The following is a 19,491-nucleotide window of genomic DNA, read 5'->3' as shown; positions in this document are numbered from 1 at the left end:
CTTTTCTGCTGGAGGACCATTTAATTCCCTAACTTGCAAGGAAGGTGCTGCATTTCACCAAGCATTACTTCATCCCTTTCCCTAAAGGCTTGAGTGGTTGCCTTTTTCTTCAGCAAAAATTCAGACTTGTCCTGTAGGTTGGGTTCCATGTGGTTTCTGGGGAGCGCTCAGTCTTCTGCAGTTTGATCTCTTGCAGGAAGAAGTGCATGCTAAAAATAAGTGCATCTGAAGTGTCTTTTTTTAGTATATCAGGAACTTTTGCTTTGATCACTATTAAAAAAAAATCCTTTGCTATAGAGTAGTTCACTTCAAATTCCTTTTGCTTGTCATTCTCTGTAAATGTTGTAGGTAGAGCTTTGTGCCTTAATTGACACCATTCCTTCAACAGTAATGACTTTGCCCTATTTTCTGTTTTCCCTGTTACTTTAATTGGCGTGACTCATCTGCTCTGGGGGAGGAGCAGTGGTTCCTTTGTTCAGGTTCTGTACTCAAATGCAAGCACTTGTTGGTAAAGCCAGTGGAAAATGTTGAAAGTCACTCCGGTGTTTGCACTTTGCCCCATAATTGTGCTGTGGCTGGCTGTTTGAAGATTCATTGAGAATATCACGTTGTGAACAAAAAATTGTTACTCTGATGGAGATCGGCCGCCCGCAGTACTAACCAGCTAAAAGCATCTTCGGAGGATTCAAGAGGAGAAAGCAAACTTTAAATGTAAACAATTATTGTTTGATTTCTTGGTAGCTGATTGATTAGTTCACCTGAGCAAAACTTCCCTCGCTTCAGACTGTGCTGATGAAATGAGCATAATTAGGATTTGTGCCTGTTTTGGAGATCAGTGGTGATGTTTCCTCCTTCACAATATCGACTGGTGAATTCAGGAAGTGTGAAATGGGACTTGCTGGGAATCCCATATTGTGGTAGTTCAGTATTTTTTGAAGCAGAGTAGTTAAAGCCAGTGTTTAGTGAGAAGGGCTGACATTGGGGTTTAAATTGTCAGAAGGCAGTCGTGAATGAAACAACACTTTTCTACAAACTGCTCTAAAACCTTCCCCTTTTTTCTTGGTTTCTCAGAATTTGGATAGAGGCAGTAGAATCCTGTTGTTGGTCAGATAGGGAAGGGGTTTGAACGTTCCATTTCGTGTTTTATTTAAGACTTTTATTTAATCCTGTCCTTTGACCATTTATCTGAATTTGTATGTCAGACTGAAGTAAGCACCCTTTGTTTGTGGAGACCCATCCTTCCGATCTAAGTCAAAAACAAGACAAAATTACGCTCCTACACAGGCAAACTTCAAGTAACTTCGGCTTGGAAAGGAAAAACTAGATTTGAAGTGTCTAGATTACCCAGGTTTTTTCCCCTCCACCCTCTTTCCACACCTTCCCCCTGGATGGACGTTTCTCCAAGGTAAACCAGCGCCTGCATGTGTGTGTGTGTCTGCTCGTGCTCAGGTTGGATTTTTTCCAGCTGCCGACACTGCGCGTTGGGTGTCCCCGTTTCGGATGTGTGGGCAGCAGGACCTCTCAGACCTTCTGATCGTGCCCTGGGAGGATACTTGATGCACAGGCGAGTGAAGACAGAGCTAGTTACCTCGTTCTTCCCCGCGTATTTGGATGGTAACAGAATAAATTCTGCCTTGGCAAAAAGGTGGTGACTGGACGTATTGCTGATGAAAGCTTTGACATTTCATCTGCCTGGTTAGTATTCAAAATCCATCTGGAAATGTCAGTAGAGGAAAGATTTCTGAGAGTTACTGATACCTGCCACTCCACGCTTCCATGTTCTGCGTGAGGGGATTTTTTTCCATTTTGTGGTAGTAACTTTAAACGCTGAAAGTTATTTTCATAAAATAATGGTGTGTTAAGAGCCTGGGACAAATTATTTGCTCTGGCAATTCAGAAATTTAGCCCGAAACCTAAAGGGTTTCCTCATGTACGATACAAACCCAAAACTGTTAACACAAGGGCTGTGTTTATTTTGGGCTTTTTTTCATAGTTCAGTAAACACATCCCTCTCTTTTTTCCCCTCTCACCCCTTTATCTTCATTTTCTTGGTAAAAATAGAGTTTAGAAAGACAATAATATATTTCCTTAGTAAAAAAAAATAATGAGCACAGTTCCTGCTGTGACCTACAGAGCAGGAGGGGGCTGTTCATTTGGGAAAAATGGTTTGTAAGAAGAAGCAAGTGTGAGCAAATCACAATTCTGAATTTCAAATTAAATGCTCCAAATTCAGTTAAATGAAGCTGTGACTCCTCTCTCACCACTTCCTTATGCACCTGTCATGCACTTGTTTATCACTCTTTAATTTTCTCTTGTTTTGTCTGTATGCTGAGCACTCAGGGAACTCAAGATATGTTTTAGGGGGTTTTGCATAGGTTAAAGCAAAGTTTTACATGAGAAAAACAACTTTAGTATTCTCTGGGTTTTGCAACCAAATGGATAATTTATATGAGCTTACATTTTGGAGCAAAATGTTTGCAAGCAGTGGTTTTTGAAGGCTTGTGGAATGCATAGGGTGCCTTCTGTATGCTACAGCGATCGCTACGTGGAGTATTGGTTCTCTGCGAGTTCCAGAAGGTTGGAAACAGGTAAAATGTTCAGTAAAAATTATACTGGACTGTGGAGAAATCTTTTAGTACCCGTGAATACACTAAAAAAGCCCTGCAGAGTAAGCAGTTCATGAGTCAGCCTACTGTGGTTTTTTTAAAAAGTTATTTCAGTGCTCTAATTCATTTGGCTCGACTCCTCCTGGATGAGAATAAAGGCGAGCTGCTCTCTTGAGCAAGGGACCAGAGTTCTTTGGCATATACACAGGAAAAAAAGGCTGAAGCAACACTTTTGGTTTTAAATTAAGCAGCACTGCATGTTTTAGCCTTTGAAAACCTGTGCTGTGGCTTAAAAGCTATTCTTTCAGATGGGTTGAACTACAACTCCTGATCTCTTAATTACTCGATGGTGAGCAGAGCTGCTTTTGGATGAAGATTAAACTGATTGCTCTGAGTGTATAAAACATTAATCATTAATAGTACCTAAATATTAAATATATATAGTTAACCAAGATATAAAACCAGGTTAGACATAACAGCTTTTTGAGTAGGAGGGCACTGTAGCACTGGAACAGGTTGACTGGCAAGGCTGCAGACTCTCTAGTCCTGGAATTTTTCAGGACTGGAGTAGGAAAAGCCCCAGCTGATGCTGGTGCTGCTTCAGAGGGGAGAGTGTGGTTGCTTCCAGATGACATTTTTGTGTTGAAAACAGCTTCTTCCTGAGTTAGGTACACAAGAGGGGATCGTTACCCTGTTGGCTCATTCATCAGAGTGCTGTGAAGCTGTCAGGGCTTTGGTTGTGGTTTGCAAAACATCGACTAAAAAAAATAGGGAGGGGGATGTTCCAATAGCTTCAACCCATTATTGGTTTGTTTTTTCTGACCTTGCCAACAGCTGCATCGTGCTGCCCTAGGACTGGTGATGGAAGAGGAGCAGCAGGGTGAGTATCCCGGATGAAAACCTGCAGGCTGTTGCTTCTGATGAGAAGACTGTCCCTTTTGCAGATACTCGTATCATTGTATCATTGCATAGGGTTGTATAAACCAAACCTTTGCTGTTTGGTCGTCTTTTTGACTTCTGTATACATCTTCCTCATCAGACTTCCTCCAAACACAACTTTTTTTTGGAGGAGTGGTTTTTTGGTTGGGTTTTTTTTGTTTGGGGTTTTAAAAAAATTTTCATTAAATACATAAGCTGTTTTTTGAATTGTTTGAATTTAAAAACAAAAGTACTGAACTGTCAAAGAGGAGCGTACTGTCTACACTGATAATTGCACGATCGATTGGGCTGAAAGGCTTTTAGCCTGGCTCCTGACTGCCTTTATTTTTCAGGCAATTTGAAAAAACACTCCCCACCCCCCTGCCTAATCATGAACCTTGCTGTGAAAGCTCCTCCTTTATCGTAGCAGTCAGTGCAAGAGTGGCCAGTGACCACTGCTCTCTTCCACCTCCTTATTTTATAAAGGGGGTCCTGAAGGAGCCTTGTCTGAGAGGATTCTATGGTGTTCATGCCGTGTTTGACCCACTTAGCAGCAGCTTCTTTCCTCTTCCACTGCTGTGTTTGTCCTCGGGGAAGAGGAGCAGCCCACTGCTGCTGAAGCGGGGACCCCTGCCCGGGAGAGGGGGTGCTGTGTCTCCCTGCGAGCCTGTTCTCCTTTCCTCCCCCCCTCAAAGAAAGGCAGGGGATGGGTTCTGTCTTGTGTCTGGTTGTGAGTTTATCCAGCTTTGGCTCAGCCATCTCAAAAGGGCACTGGACTGTTCCTTTTTCCTTGCAGTCGCTTTTAAAAATGCTTTGAATTAGCCTGACGTCTGAAACACACTGTGTTTATTCCCATGGACTTTGAAACCTCAAAGCAACCGGTTTTTATTGTCGGTGGTTTTAGAACCAGCCCGGTCTGAATTTTGGACTTTGAACAGCTCCAAGACAGGTGCCATGCAGCCCTTTAACAGTTGACTGATTTTCCCGCTTGGTTATCGGGGTTAGTCATAATTTTATACGTTACTGCTTCAGGTCGTTCTTAAGGCCATTTAAAGCTGTTTTCACTCAGCTCGTGGAATGCACACGGGGGCGCCACCGCGTGGTAGCCACGGAGCCGCTCTCCTGTTGCCGAGGCTCCGGTACGCGGCAGCTCAAACAGGCCGGGGAGGGGTGGGGGGGGTAGGGGGTCTCTCAGCCGGCAGCATCATCCTCGGCACGACGGCGGCCGCTGGAGCCGAGCTTGGCCCCTGCCGAGCACCCCAAACTGTTCCGGGGGGGGTGCGAGGGCACCGCTGGTACAAAACGGGGCTGGTGGGGTGCGTGGAGGTGGAGTGAGGGTGAGGTTGGGAAGTAGATGCTGCAAATATGCTCGAGGTAGGTGTGTTTCCATTTTTAATCTTCTTTTTTTTTCCCCCTCCCAATCTTCAGTCTTCTAAACTATCTCGAATCCCTGTAGTTATGTAAGGGGAGTATGAGTGGTGTTAGAGGAAGAAACAGAAGCTGATAAGCAGCCACCAACTCGTTTTTTTTCTTTGACAGGATTGGGTTATTGAGTTTTGTCAGTCTATCAGGGTTAATTGGACTCTCGTCCAAACGGTGGGCTCTGCCACCCTCCCTCTTGTGTTGCTGGGGTACAGCTTGGATGAAAAGCAACACCTCTTCAAGGATGCTCCTGTAATACAAGTTTTGATGAAGTGGAAATGCAATAATTAGCTTTTTCCAGAGCTGTACTGAGAACAAGAGTTTTCCTCTTTGGCTACTGCGTTGTTGCAAGATTGCTTTACACAGTGGCACAGGCCTCTGAGCTCAGCAGTGTCCTTCCACCACTTACCTCACATGAGTAATTCTGGTGTTTTCTGGTTTTACACTGAACCAATCACTTCAATTTTTTTTTTTAACTTGTTGATGTGGCTGTTTTAAAAAATGTTCCCCATCTATTGTATTCCTTAAAAAAAAAAAAAAAGGATTTTTGCAGCAAGCCTCACCTTTCCCTACATGTAGCTTAGGTTTTTGTTCAGTTTTGATGGTCACACCTCGCTTTCCAGCAACTCATACCTGCCACGTTCTGTTAGAGCAGCTGTGCTCTCGGGACCCTCAAATCCAGCCCTCGCCGGTTCTCCATCCTGCAGCTCAGGGACAGGCTGAATTTTATGAAGTTTCCCAACTTGTCAAAGCAGCAAAGCTGAGCTCTTTCAAGCCTGGTTCTCATTAGGCTTTGACAAATCATGCTTGTGGTATTGAAAAATACTCAGTGTGTTACCTCCATCTTCTCTAAACCATCAAAGAATCCCCAAACCAGTTTCTCTGTAAAAGTGAAGAATGTGAGGTGTTTTGAAGGGTGGGGGGCACACTAAGTTTTGCCTGAAATAGAAATAGTGAGGCTGCTCCCTTGTGTTGGGCGCGTTGACGTCCCCTTCCCCCTGCGGCTGTGGCACTGCTCAGATGGCTTCGCCCGCAGCCCTGGGATGCTGCGAGTATGTAGGTCAGAGCTCTCCTGGCTCTGGTAAGCGTTAAATCAAGCTTGTGCTGATCTTGGTTGCTCCAATCTTTTCAGGTATTTGCTTTAGCGTTCAGCTTCCCCCTTCCTCCTCTGGGTTCTCGGTGGTAAAAGGCCCTTAATTGTAATTCATCTGTGGCTGGTACATGGTGGGATTATCTTTAGGGCTCAGGGTGGCAACACTTAGGTTTAGGATTATTTGCATTGCAGTGATTACCTATGGGTGTAACAATTGAAATTGGGCCACCCATTTTTTGAAAAATCTCATTCTTTGCCTTGCAGCTTTAGTGAAGGATGGGTCTTTTGTGTTATTAATACTGACTTACTCACAGGACTTTGGCTATCAACGCTGCAGCAGCTGCTTTTTCACCACAGATAACAGAAAGCATCTGGACTAGCTGGGGAGTGCATTGTACGATATGTAGGGCACAGTGGGAGGTGGCCATCGAGTGATTATGGTATATCTGTGACAGCCATCTGCCACTTTTTTTGGGTGTGGGGTGTTTTTGTTGTTTTAACTTTCCCAGACTTCTAATTCAACAGCTAAATTCAAAGTCCACCGTAGACCAAAATTTCTCCTTTAGAAAGCTGTAGAGACCTGTATCAAGTGTAAAGCTCATCAACAGTATCACTTTGAATTAAATTCATACACAGATCATAATTAAGCATGGAATTTAGCTTTCTGCCTGTTCCTAGATTTTATTAGATTTGCCTTGTGTAGAGAGCAAACCCCATCCCCCCTCTGCTGAGCCTGATTTGCAGTCTGAGAGTTTGTGCTTGCTGATCACGAGCCAAATCAGAAACCTTCATCTTTGGCAACACCGGGAAAGGGGATTTAGGATTTGCAGATATGTTTTTCCACAGACCACCTTCTGTCATTGTTCGAGCCTCTAAACCAAGGAGTTTTAATATAAATAAAAGAACATTTAAGGAAAATGAAGGCAGCGTTGTTTCTTTTTTTAGTGCAGTGAATGTGGTTCTCAGCATTGGAGTACAAGATGGAGTGGCTGAGATGGAAAGAGGTAAATGTGATGATGGTATAATCAAAAGGTCACATTTGGCAGAGTTTGGAGGCTTCACACATCGATATGTGATATATATATATATATATATAAAAAATGATAATTGGGTTCTAATAAATGGTGAACAAACAGCTTACCTGGTTACTAATACCAGGATCTTTGAGGAACCTCTGTTAGCATCAATGTCTGCTGTGTAAGTATCACCTGCCATCTTTGGATGCTCGCTCAGCCATCACGAAGACCTCCACAGGTTGCTCAGAGTCATCTTGAAGTGTGCCGTAACTAACGAGCTGCTCGGCATCCTAAAGCCCATGAAACAAGATTCCCAAGTCAGGCTCTTGTCTCCGACAGTTCTTTAGAATTTATATAGAAATCGATTTAAGTGATAGGACCTGATGTAGAATAGCCTCACTGTCACCTGAGCTCTAAGAGGTTCTTGCTGGCTGAGAATCTGCATCTGAGTCTTCCATCTCTCCAGAGAGCCAGCCCTAACCAACAGATTATTTAAAATACTAAGAAATACTTCTAATATTTGCGGTCTCACTGGTTATGTCCCTCAGAAGACTAAGGGAAGAAGACTTTATACTTCTGTGGCTAGGCTACTGTCCTGGGCTGTGGACTCTGAAATGAGCAAAGCAAGCTTCTGAACTGAGAATTTCTGAATCGCAGGAAAATTCTTTATGTTAGAAGATATTTTCTAGAGGGTATGGCTGTCAGTTGCTCAGTAAGGTGTGTGGTGCTCAGCCTGGGAACCTCTGAGACCCCAAGGAAAGGGAAAGCTGTGACTTATGCTGCACTTGTGCTCTGCAGTGCAATGCTGTTGCAGGTACCAGTCTGGCTCTGTCTGCACTGAAATGCTGTGAAAATATACTCTGGTTCTAAAAACGTTTTTAATTAAGATTTGGAGTAAAGCAAATTGCCATAATTGTGGCTTGTCGCTGTGCAATTATCTTACCTACTTAAAAGCTACTTTGTCACGGACAGCTGATGCAAAACTGGTCTCAACAGCATAGTATGGACAGCACAACACAGCGCCTGGACACCTCAGGGGTACTTTGGTGGACTCATACCCTGAACTCCTTCCTCACTGAGCAGAAACCTTCAGATCAATCTTTTTCTGAAAACCTAATGCCGGTCGCTATCTAGCACATACTCGACCTTCCAGGAGCTGTTACCTGCGCTGGGGTACACCGCTCCGGTGGGGTGGTTGTGCTAAGGCAGCGCTGCTTTGGCTGCATTTCCGTGGTTCCTAGCTGCTGGTCCGCTCCTCCGGCTTGGTGCCTGCTTTCGCAGCTGCTGTTTGGAGATGCTTTAATGGGTCCTGGCCACGGCAGAGCTGTAGCTGCTTGGAATTCCTGGGAGGAGCCGGGGTAGGTGTTCAGTGATTCCTAGGTAGACCTAAACCCGTTTCTAGCCCTGTCCTCATTGCATTGCCACTTGAGGAGAGCAACCTGTTGTTGTAACAATTTGCAATTAGCCAGTTTTTCAGTGTTTTTTAGTTAAAATGTTTTCTGCTGCCCGAGTAGCCACCGAAGATCGCATTTCACTGTATTTACAGCCGAGGCGCTGCCACAAACACAAGCAGCCTCTCTCAACTCCCTGCTCTAAGTTCCCCTCGCGGGGGTGCCGTCACCCCCCCGGGCCTTGGCCTTTCTTCCCCCTAAAACCCCGCTAGAAGGAAAACACCCAACGTGGGCTTTTTGGTTCGAGCCTGGCTTCCTCTGAATTACCGTTTTTAAGCACACACGGTGGCAGCCGTGCCCGCGGGCCGGTTGTTTCCCGAGGAGGGCACCGGGCCGGCCTCCCCCTCCCACAGGCCGCACCGGCACCCTTCGCCACCACGGGTGGTTTCCAGAGGGACAACCCCAGCCCTGCAGCCGCCTCTCCCCACCGCAGCACCGGGGCCGCGCCGAGGCCGTGGCGCCCCTCAGGGCGGCGGGGGGGGGCGGGGGGCGCCGCAGCCGTTGGCCCGCGCGAGGCGCCCCCGCCCATTACGCGGCCCCCAGCGCTGCCTGAAGGACCCGACCGGCGCCGCTCCGTCCCCGCACCTCGGTTCGGCTCCGGTTCCCCCCTCCGCACCCCGCGAAGGGCGGCGCGGGTCCTTTTTTTAACCGTCAGCCGCGATCCGCGAGGTTCGGGAACGAGGGTGGGGGAGTTTTGCTCAGGCGTTCGCCGCGGGCAGCCCGGCGGTTGCGAGGCAGCGAGGGGCGGGTCCTTCCACCCCCCTCCCGCCGCTCCCCTTCCCCCGCCCTATAAAGCCGCCGCCGCAGTTGGGGCCCAAGCGCCGCCGCCGCCAGGTCCAGCCAGCGCAGAACCGGACGCCCCTGCCGCCTCCTCACGGTGAGGCCTGCGAGCTCCGGGGGCCCGCCAGGTGCCGGCGGGGCGGGCAGAGGCGTTCGAGGCGGCGGCAGGGGCCGGTCCGGTCCGCGGGGCCCGCCCGGTGAGGGTAGCAGGCCCGGCCTGGCGCGGGCGGAGGGCGGCCGTGGCGGTGGAGCTTCCCAGGTGGTGGTCGGGGAGGGCCGCTGAGGGGGTGGGCCGAGGTCTGAGCCCCTCCTGGGCAGTGCGGGGCTGAACCGCCCGTGGGCCCCTTTGGGGAGCGGGTGTGTGTGTGTGTGTGTGTGTGTGTGTGGGGGGGGGGGGGGGGGGGGGTGTCTGGTAAATAAAGCAGAGGCGCTGCCCCCGCCGCGGGCCGCACAGCACCGGCGGAGCCGGGCCCTCCCCCGCGCGGCTGTCAGGGTGCTCCGGGGCACCCCCGGTATCTCTTGGTAGCGAGGGGAGCTCTGGAGCAGTAGCGCAAGCAGAGGGGCTCAGGTGGGAGTTTATTAAATAAGCGCAGCGTTACACACCCAGCGGCCCGGAGAAGTGGAGGGGGAAGGAGCGGGCATCCATCCGGAATCGCTTTGGGAGGCACGGAGTTGCCTGGTAGAGCTGTTTTAGATGGCTGAGCTCTGCATTTTGGGCTTATACATGCAAATTACCGTTGTAATTCAGGTTTGTCTTTTGACTAGCTCCCAACCTGTTTTGCTGTTGTCGAATAGAGCTTTGAGGACTGGTCTGCTTAGTCACCCAGTCGTGTTGCTATCCAAGGCCTCCCTATTTCCAGAGCTGTATTGCAGTTTGCTAAAAATGACTTTTTTTTTTTTTTTTTTTTTTTTTTAATTCTTCCAGGAGACTGAGCTCTGTGGTATAAAAATAACGAAATTGGGTTGAAATCGTGATCTGTTACCAGTGATAAGGCAGTAGATTAACTTCCTTCTGCCTGATTCAGACACTTAACAGTAACCTGAAGGTCTTGATAAAAGTGGATTTGGGCAATACAAGGGTCTCAATGCAAATATTCTTGCAGGGGCTGGACTCGCCAAGGCAGCATCCCTGTCGTGCTGGCTCCCTTGTGCAGCATTATGTAATCCTAGACACAAGCACGGGAAGGCTGGCATCTGAAGCTGGGTTTGTTCTCGAGTGTGCTCAGACAATCACTGCAAGAACAGATGCATTAAATCTGAAATGTGCGCCTAGATAATATTATTGTTCAGCCCATCAGATACCAACTCATGTTTTAATCCAAATTTTATTTTTTGTGGATATATATATATATTTGTATCTTTGGAACAATCATGACTGCGTCCCTCCAGAACACCCATCTTAATTAGAAGTAGTGCTGTCATATAGGGTTACATTACAGTGTAAACATTAACTAGCTACTCGCTCTGCCAAATGGAAATTAAAGCAATGAGGGCTTCAAGCTGGTGTGAGCTGCTTAATAATGTGCTTTGGCTGGCCTCCACTGGACTGGGTTTGTTGCAGTACTGTCAGGCTCAGCCATACTGATGAGCTACAGGAGGTGTTCAGAAAGGAGTAGTGTAAGTTTACTGAAAGTGGTCCAGCTAATTAAATTTTGGTAGTTCAGGTACTACTGTCAGGAACTAGTATGCATAGCTCTTAGGTTTGGTGGGGGAAGAACATTTGAAAATTAACTGAAATGAATTTGAAGCTCTTTGTTCCTAGAGCTTCTCTTTACAGGATCTTGCAGGTTTTATTTATAAATACATGCTTTAGAGATCTTTAAGCAGGTAACTTGAGGAAATAAAATGAAACTGTTGCAACGATCTGCTGTTAACAAATATTTTGAGTGGTACAGGGACTTAAAACACATCCTACTAGTTTGTTGAGAACTGATTTATTAAATTTGTGTGGCTGAGCAGTTACATTTATCATGTCCTTCAAGTCAGTTGGTTCAAGTGCAGTGATGCCCAAACAGATTTCATGTGCAGTTTCAGGCAGAAGTTGTAACCTACTAGGTGCTGTATCAGGTGCACTACTTCTGGGTTTGAGTTGTTAAATATTTGGAAAGATGCATTCTTGTAAAGTTTGATTATTTTTCTGCTAGTGACATCTTTGAAGTCTGCTGCTTCTGTTTATTGTAGGTCTTACTACAGTTTGTTTGAAAAACTTTGTTAAAATGCACAGTCATCTTAGCCTTTCCTAATGCTAACAAAGTGCTGATCTAACTTCCTACTTTGTAAGAGTAGTATCGAGTGCTGAAAGCCTTCCTCGTAGTGGTGTATTGCTTTTTGATCTCTTCAGAAAACCAAACACTTCTCTGAAAGAAAGCCTTTGATCCTGAGTAACCTGGTCTGCTTGTCTCTGGAGTAAGGGAGGCTGGACTAAACTCTGGCTAGAGGGGTTCCTTCCAGCCCAATTTTGTGATTCTGTTCTATCTGGGCTATCATTTGAAAACTGCTGCTGAGATCTGACTTCATTTGAGTAGTCAAAATAAGTAGCAGTTGTTTGGATTTGAAGACAAGTAGTGTTTTGGAAGTGGTATTGAAAGTTAATTCCAGAGAAAGATAGCTTTAGTGTTGCACTGTAAAAAATACAAGCACTATAAATTTTTTGTATTTTATGCTTTCAAATTAAGAAAAAAAATTCTCTTAAATTGATGTTAGGCTTTTATCAATCCTTGTTTCTTAAGCCTGAGGATTAATGAATTCAGGCCTGTCGATTTCAAGCAGTGAATAATCTGTGCATGCTTTAAGTGGCACTGGGTTTGTCTGCTGCTGGTAAGAAACAATATAAATAGTAAAGGTAACGTACATCTTTGAGTCAGCTAAACCTGTAACATCTGCTGAATATTGTGTGGAAATAACTGTGCTTCTCTTGTAGATGCCTTCAATTAAACTGCAGAGTTCAGATGGAGAAATCTTTGAAGTTGATGTTGAAATTGCAAAGCAGTCTGTCACTATAAAGACTATGCTGGAAGGTAAGAGTGTGAAGCCTTGAGGATCGCTAGCTATTGCAGAGATAGCAGGGTGTTCAAGGAAGCCTCTTGAACAGGAATTGTGTCCAAAGGAGGCAAACTGGTACTGTGCTGAAAAAGGATTCTCAGGCCCATGAAGCAGCTTGTCGTCTTATGTCAGAACAGCTGGAACAATTGCTGTTGTAGCTGAAACTGTGTTTTGGGTGGCTGTGCTCTCACAAAAAGCTTAAAGTTCAGCCCTCTTGTTAAGAGCACTTACAGGGAGGCTAGTAAAATATAAACACCCCACTGCCTTGCCTACAGCCTGCTTCAGTTTTGTAAAAGTTAAGCAAATGGAATGTCTAATAATATTAAAAACTAAGTTTATTTAGTCATACAAACCAGTCTTACAATGTAAATATCTTTTAAATGGGGTGGGAGATCATAAACCAGTGCAACAAAGAGCTAAAGTAAAACCTATATTGTGAGCTTATGGATGCAGTTAAATTATTTGGGGTAAATACTTAGTTGTGATCTCCTGCTGACATAAATTTGAAACAAAAGAACTCGTGGTGGGGGAGGGGAAATCTGCCAGATGGCTAGGATACAGAGCAAACTGTGTCTAATCCCCTAGTGCAAATCCTCATTGTTACTGGTGTGTTTTTTCCAGTTTTTGAGTGTATTCATGAATTAACTTAGAAAAAAACTCTTTCTGTAGATATAGTTAAAATTATGTTCTTGGGTATAAATCTTTGTCTGGTTGTGACACCTTATATGTAAGAACAATAAAATTAAGGTTGAAATACTCCAGCCATTGAACACTTTGGTTCTGTTAATAAGAAGCTGTTGAACATGACTAGGCAACATGAGCAGGAAATGTAGCAATTGGTTGGAATACGTTAGGGAGCACAGCAGTTCTCAGTTTCCTGGTGCAGAAGCTGGGTCACTGCTGGTGTTGGGTGACACTCAGGTGTTGGTGAAAGGGAAGTTACACGTGGTCAGTGTTGTAATCTACGTGCTGTAAACTTAACCTCTTGCTAACCTGGGTAAGAACCATTCTCCTTGTACAGATGAAATGCATTTGCAGTGCAGCTGGTTAAGCATCAGTTAATAAACAAGGTTTTGTGTGTCGGGTGCTGCAGCTGAAAGGGGAAGAGCTAAAAGGTGGGGTTGTGTCGAACATCCTGAGACCACCAGTAATACCAGTTTTCTGGTAAGAGATGAAATGGCTGGTTTGGAGGTGGTGAGGACAAGTTGAGCAGAGTTGACTAAACTTAAGATATTGCTTGAATTATTTCACCATACCAACAATTTTGGACTGCTCACTTCTTACACTGCTGTCTGCCACCACGTGCATTTGAAGTTTCCAGTAATTGGTCACACAGTGCCCTTTAATGTCAGTATTTTAGTTTCTGCATCTATGAAATTAGTTATTCCAAAGAAAAAGTAGTACTGATCAATATCCCCTTAATAATAACAGTAGTTGACTTGCTTAAATACAGAAGCACGTGCTATTTTAATTGTGCACAAATTTGCTCAGTGATGATGGCGTGACAGTCGTCTGTTCTTAAAAATTAAGTTCCTTGGTGATGTAGAATTGGCTCATCTGTGCGTATAATGAGTGAAGGTCTGTAGTTACTCAATTACATAGCTAATTACAAGATGTTAATCTTTGACAGCTAGGGTGTCATCCAACTGTTAGCATTTGTGTAATAAAAAAAGCATATTCTCTCGTCAAAGATGGCTAATGTTCTGTGTATCAAGTCCAAATTTTAATTATGTTTTTCTCTCAAGTTTTACTTTGATCACTTAATCATATCAAGGGGACAAAGTGACAAACTTTATCCAAATCTGTCTTGAGCGTGCTGACAAGCTTTTCAAACAAGGAGTATCAGAGGCATGGTTTGTAAATGCTTTTTTGATACTGTCTTAGCATGTGAACTTCTTCAGCTGGTAAGAATTAGTCCAAGTGCTTCTGAGGCCGGGTAACTGGCGTCTCTGTGGAGACAGCGTTTACTGCTCCTGTAGAGGACAAAACATTGTCTCTACTTACCACAGTAGATCTCAATTCTTATTTAATAATAAATGGAATGGGAAGTCTCGGTTGGAAGACTTCGGTTTAACTTGTGGACTGAACTGTTGAAAGTGGTAAAAATACATAAATATTTGTCCGATTCTTCAACATACCCTATTTCCAGAGCACTGAACTAGGAAGTTCTGCTCTAACAAGTAACTGACTGCTTAACCTATGGTTTGTTGACCACAAAGCCTCATCGAAGCTTTCTAAAAGCTTCTGACTTCACCAGTCAGAGATCCTTTGCTACTGATCCATTCAGTCTTGGTGTTCAAATAGTGGAGAATTGGTGAAGCGGCCCAGTTCGGAGAAGAGTAGAGGGTTTTGCCTGCCAATTGCTTAGTCATCTTTCCATTTTTAGATTTGGGAATGGATGATGAAGGTGACGATGACCCCGTCCCTCTTCCAAATGTTAATGCAGCTATCTTAAAAAAGGTAAGATGCTGAAAATGGTCGTGTTGTATGGCAGTGTTGAAATGTGAAATTCATGGTGGAGTTGGGTGTTATGAACTATTGTATTAAAAATACTTTTCCTGTGCTGGCTACGAGCTCGAGCAGTTTGAGGTGCTTGAACACAGTCATCTAGGGAATCTGAGAACTGGGGTGAGGCTACAGGCAGATAATGGCAGATGATCTACAGGGGTGACCTGGAACAGCAGCTGGAGGCCAGACAGGCTTCCGAAGGTGTTGAAGTGGTGCTGGACATCTGTGCACACTAGTGTTTCATGGTATTAAAGCACTGATTTTAATTAGGTTCTGTGGACTGAGGTGGCTGTTTGAGATCCAGATGTTAGGAGAAAGGATTAAGGGACGGGCAGTGGTGAGAGGACTGGCAGTAGCCGTTCCTGGCAGCTACAGTGCTTAAGAGCCACTGTGCACGCTCGGTGGTACGAAATTCAGTAACAGACCATGATTATTGTTGGGTCAAGTGAGAAAAGCAAAAAAGTCTGTTGCTGTCTTCTAAAATGCTTTTTGCTCTGAAGTAGAAGGTGTGCCAAAATAAGCAGTGGACTGTTTTGGGGTAAATACAGGGTTAGGAGTTATTTCCTAGTGAACATACACATAAATAACATCAAACTTGTGAAGTCTCTTGGATTGGCAAAATGGAACAGGATTTTACTTGCAGTAGATCCCTACTCTTTTGTCTGGGTGATGAGATGGTGAGGTTTGTTGTTTTGTTTTGTTTTTTTTTTTTAAAAAAACCCCCCAAGCCTGGGAACATGCAAACTTCTGCCAGGTGAACTTTGTACTGTGGTGAACATGTCCCACTGGTAGCTGTTACCACTCTACACTCTTTCCCTATGCAGTATTCTGCTTAATAAGAATTATGTTTCTGCAAACAGATTAAACATCACAAAATGAGGTTTAGGTTTCCTTTGTACAGTCTTGTGTTAGCACAGGGTTTAATAACAGCGACTCCAGCAGCTGGCTCTTAAGATGGTAAGTAATTAACTAACTACTGTCTCAGATGGAATTCTTGAAGGCCGTTGTACTTCAGGATTTGGGATCAATTGTTCTGAGATGAAAATATTAGGTAATGGAGCATGTTCCTACAGGATTCTAATAGTAATCTAGAGAAAAAGGTACAGTTCTTCTAAAATGAAGTTGTTATAGTTGGGGCCTAATGGGAGAATCATTTGGATAAAACTTTTTAATATCAAAACCATAATTAGGTGATTCAGTGGTGCACCCATCACAAGGATGATCCACCTCCTCCTGAGGATGATGAGAACAAAGAAAAAAGAACAGATGACATCCCTGTGTGGGATCAAGAATTTCTGAAAGTAGACCAAGGAACACTTTTTGAACTTATCCTGGTAAGTATGTTCAAGAAGTGTAAAGGCTACACCTCTGAAGTGCACTTGGCAAGTAAGTGCTGCTTTATGCTTCTTGAATAACTTCTTCACTGTGGGGGATGTGGGGAGAGGACAAGTAGTTCTGGCAGCTACTGCCTGAAATTGTTGATGTTAGAATGCTTGGTGACCTAATGCTAGGCATTAATCTGTACTTGCTCATTTATTAATTAATGTACTTTTCTGAATATGGGGCCCTACAGCTGTCTTTATTCTTGTGGCTCTTGAGTCTTAGATGAGGGCTTATTACTAGAAATGGAGATCTGCATACAAATTAAAAATCTAGCGTTGACTTTTAAAATTTGTACCTTGTATGGTACTGTGAGCCAACATTACTTGTCTTAGCTAGTTACCAGCACTTCAGCACTGAAGAGCTCAGATGTTTGCAGGCTTCTGAAAGCTCTTTGTAAAAGGAGAAGCAGGGGGGTGCATCTTTCACGGTACAACTGACTTTCCCTTCTGTTTGGCAAGCAAGTTTTAGGTGCTGTTACTTCAAGGTTCTGGCTAGAAGCTTCTCAAAGTGGAGAAGATCTCTTTGCAGTTACAGTATTCTCCAATTTCAGTATAAGCACAACTTTGGTAGTACATTTACAGAGGCAGAATATTGATACGGAGGCTTTAAATTTGGAAACTCTTCTGCAGGCTGCAAATTACTTGGACATCAAAGGTTTGCTTGATGTCACATGCAAGACAGTTGCAAACATGATCAAGGGGAAAACTCCAGAAGAAATTCGCAAGACATTCAATATTAAGAATGACTTCACTGAGGAGGAAGAAGCACAGGTACTTGATCTGGGTTTAATTATAATTTAGCTGGTTTTTTGTGCTGAATTATTGTATGGTGCTTCATAATTTAATGTGTGAAGCTGCTGACTTGTTAACAGTAAATGTGAACTAATGCATCAACTCTTCATAATTGGGTTGCTACTCGTGGAAGACCTTTTGGTGTCTGCAGTGATCACAGCCCTGAAAAGGTCAAAACAAAGCGTATTGATTTCCTAGCTCAGATGTGTGGCTGGTAAGAAGGCATGTAGGATTGTTTGTGGCAGCCTTAATTTGCTGTTCTGGAGTTGTCGTAAGAATGCTGAAGATGTGGTGTTGCATGTGGCTAGAAAGGGAAGATGTTTGGATTCTTGTCTTTAATGAACTCGTCGATCTTAGAACTTGAACAACAAACCAACAGAAAATGGCAGAGTTGGGAAAAATCAGAGCAAAGATTCCTTGTTTAAATGCAAAGGCAGTGAGTTGTACCTGTTAGTTGGTCTTATGTCATGAAACGAGCAGTTTAGTCTTAAGCTAGTCCATTTGCTTTGCTCGGTGGAAAACAAATTCAGTTTTGATCAAATCTAGACATGAGAAATCAATTTCTTGGTTTATATCAATAAACAGGTCAGTTCAGAAGACTGACCTTCTCATTACAAACCCTGCGTGAAGAATTAAAGCTGCTTCCAAGTTTATGCCTTCCTGCAATAAGTAATTCTGAATGCTTATGGGAATTTACAGCTAACTGTTAGAAGTTCACTGCAACATATTAATGGTTAAAATGTTCTTTCAGGTACGTAAAGAGAACCAGTGGTGTGAAGAGAAGTGAAGTATTGTGCCTGACACTCGAACACTGTAAGGATTGTTCCAAATACTAGTTGCACTGCTCTGTTCATAATTGTTAATATTAGACAAATGCAGCAGCAAATGAAGTTGTGTTAGCAGGATATTGTTCCCTTTGCATGTGTAGTGTTTTTTTTGAGTACAAATTTAAATCTTCTGAGTTTTTACTAGTGTAATTGGATGTCTTTTTACTTTACTCTGCAACGAATAAAACTGAACTAAGTGTGGATTCTGTATGGAAAGTAGCACTTAAGGTTATCATTTTCATTACACTTTTAAACTGTTCAAGTCCAGTTACAATGTGAAGGATTGACTCCATTGTAAATAAAACCACCTATGACTTCTTCCTCAAGAAGAACAGAACACTTGTATTTACAGGGTATTGATAGCTTCAGAAAGAAAAACAAACTAGAACATGTCTTGGGGAACTAGATAAAGTAAAAAAAATTACTGGATTTCTTCCAAAAACATTGTGGAGAAAATTAGTGTTACTTAAAGCTACATAACTTTCAAGATGGTTCTTGTCCTGTATTAAAAAAAAGGAAAAAATATTTGACCACTTCCTTGTCCTGTTAGTCTTGCTTTATAGCCTAGTGAAAGATGTGATCTAGAACTGAGCAAGCTCCTGACAGTTAAATTTGACTACTTCAGCCATGTCTTGAAGACCTGCCTCTAGCTGGTAGCAAATGAAAAGTCTGTTGCTTTATGCACAGGGTGGGTGTGTTTTTATACATGTTACTGTTAAAAGTGGAAGCCAGATTTGACCAAAAATGACTGACATTACCAAAGTTAATATTATTGACCTGTGCATGCCATTAGTGGCTGGTTTTTAGGCAATTTTAAACAACCCTTGTGATGTAGCTCTTTAAAACATGGTTTCATGTGTCCACAGGAAATCTTATGCCTCTGTATGTGATACTTCAGCTTGTAGAGACTTAATTATTGCATACAAAGCTAATGCAATATCAAGCTTAACTTCTTTGGACAAAGCCACTTGCAACTAGTTAAACAGTAACTGGTTTTCTGATTTTTTTTTTTTTTTTTTTTTTACAGTTCCCTTATAGGGAGTAGGGGATGGTTGTGTGGTAGATCTTTGAGGTGTGCTCTTAGCTTGTATTGCATTCCATTCTCTGTATAAACCTTAGAGTAGAATGAACCTTAATAAACATACTTATCTCACTTTAAATATCAGTGTTTCACTTCTGAATTAATAAAGGGCTTTTAAACTTTTGTTTGCAAATGATTCTAGTTATTTGAAACTAGACAATCTTACTGTCACTTATTACTGAGTGTACAAATAGTAGCACTGATGTAAAGATTTTGTTAAATGACTTAATGCAAAGCACTAGTTAGATGTAGTGGGCAACTTCTCGAATTAAGTTGGAAGCTAATTTGTAAGTGATCTAGATTTTTTTTTTTTTTGTTCTTATGGCTTACTAGCTTTTAGGTGATCTTGCTTTGATGCAGCTGTTAGTGAAAGCATTCAGAACTTGCTCTAAAGCAGCATTCAGACCCATGCTTTGGATGTGGCTGCTGCTCACCTGCTTATTCATGAGGTTTCTGGGCCTGCCTTTGTGCTGGGGTGCACATTATAGCTATTATATTGTCAGTGGGCATAAAATACTCCAGTGCTAGACTTGGACATGACGAAGCCTTCCCAGCATCCTGTATTGCAAACAA

The 19,491-nt window shown here is 43.5% G+C and overlaps 1 protein-coding gene and 1 long non-coding RNA gene across 4 annotated transcripts; one reads left to right on the top strand and one right to left on the bottom strand.

The window, feature by feature from the left end:
* Positions 1-6,948: 6,948 nt before the first annotated feature.
* On the bottom strand, positions 6,949-8,962 carry LOC141929497 (uncharacterized). 2 transcript variants are annotated; one of them, XR_012625044.1, is made up of 3 exons: positions 8,774-8,962; positions 8,219-8,494; positions 6,949-7,345 (listed from the first exon to the last, which is right to left on the bottom strand). It is a non-coding gene; the product is annotated as an uncharacterized LOC141929497 (long non-coding RNA). The 2 variants fall into 2 exon arrangements; XR_012625045.1 differs by having other exon boundaries at positions 8,219-8,398.
* Positions 8,963-9,288: 326 nt separating this feature from the next.
* SKP1 (S-phase kinase associated protein 1) lies at positions 9,289-19,041 on the top strand. Of its 2 annotated transcripts, none has more exons than XM_074838899.1 (6): positions 9,289-9,383; positions 12,207-12,303; positions 14,715-14,788; positions 16,027-16,170; positions 16,849-16,989; positions 17,762-19,041. In XM_074838899.1, the coding sequence occupies exons 2-6, from the start codon at positions 12,207-12,209 to the stop codon at positions 17,795-17,797; spliced, it is 492 nt and encodes a 163-aa protein (XP_074695000.1). In that variant the 5' UTR covers positions 9,289-9,383; the 3' UTR covers positions 17,798-19,041. The 2 variants fall into 2 exon arrangements, with proteins under 2 accessions (XP_074695000.1, XP_074695001.1); XM_074838900.1 differs by lacking the exon at positions 9,289-9,383 and adding an exon at positions 9,416-9,545.
* The last annotated feature ends 450 nt before the right edge of the window (positions 19,042-19,491 follow it).

The sequence above is a fragment of the Strix aluco genome, chromosome 13, assembly GCF_031877795.1.
Source record: "Strix aluco isolate bStrAlu1 chromosome 13, bStrAlu1.hap1, whole genome shotgun sequence".
NCBI lineage: Eukaryota > Metazoa > Chordata > Aves > Strigiformes > Strigidae > Strix > Strix aluco.
Note: the sequence above shows the minus strand (reverse complement) of the source record. Positions and strands in the feature narration are given on the sequence as shown.

What these genes read in the sequence shown, in the direction of transcription:
- SKP1 (XM_074838899.1), top strand. Translation starts at nt 12,207, where the DNA reads ATGCCTTCAATTAAACTGCAGAGTTCAGATGGAGAAATCTTTGAAGTT. An exon ending in TATAAAGACTATGCTGGAAG is followed by an intron (nt 12,304 to 14,714) that starts GTAAGAGTGTGA and finishes TTCCATTTTTAG; the next exon opens with ATTTGGGAATGGATGATGAA. An exon ending in ATGCAGCTATCTTAAAAAAG is followed by an intron (nt 14,789 to 16,026) that starts GTAAGATGCTGA and finishes AACCATAATTAG; the next exon opens with GTGATTCAGTGGTGCACCCA.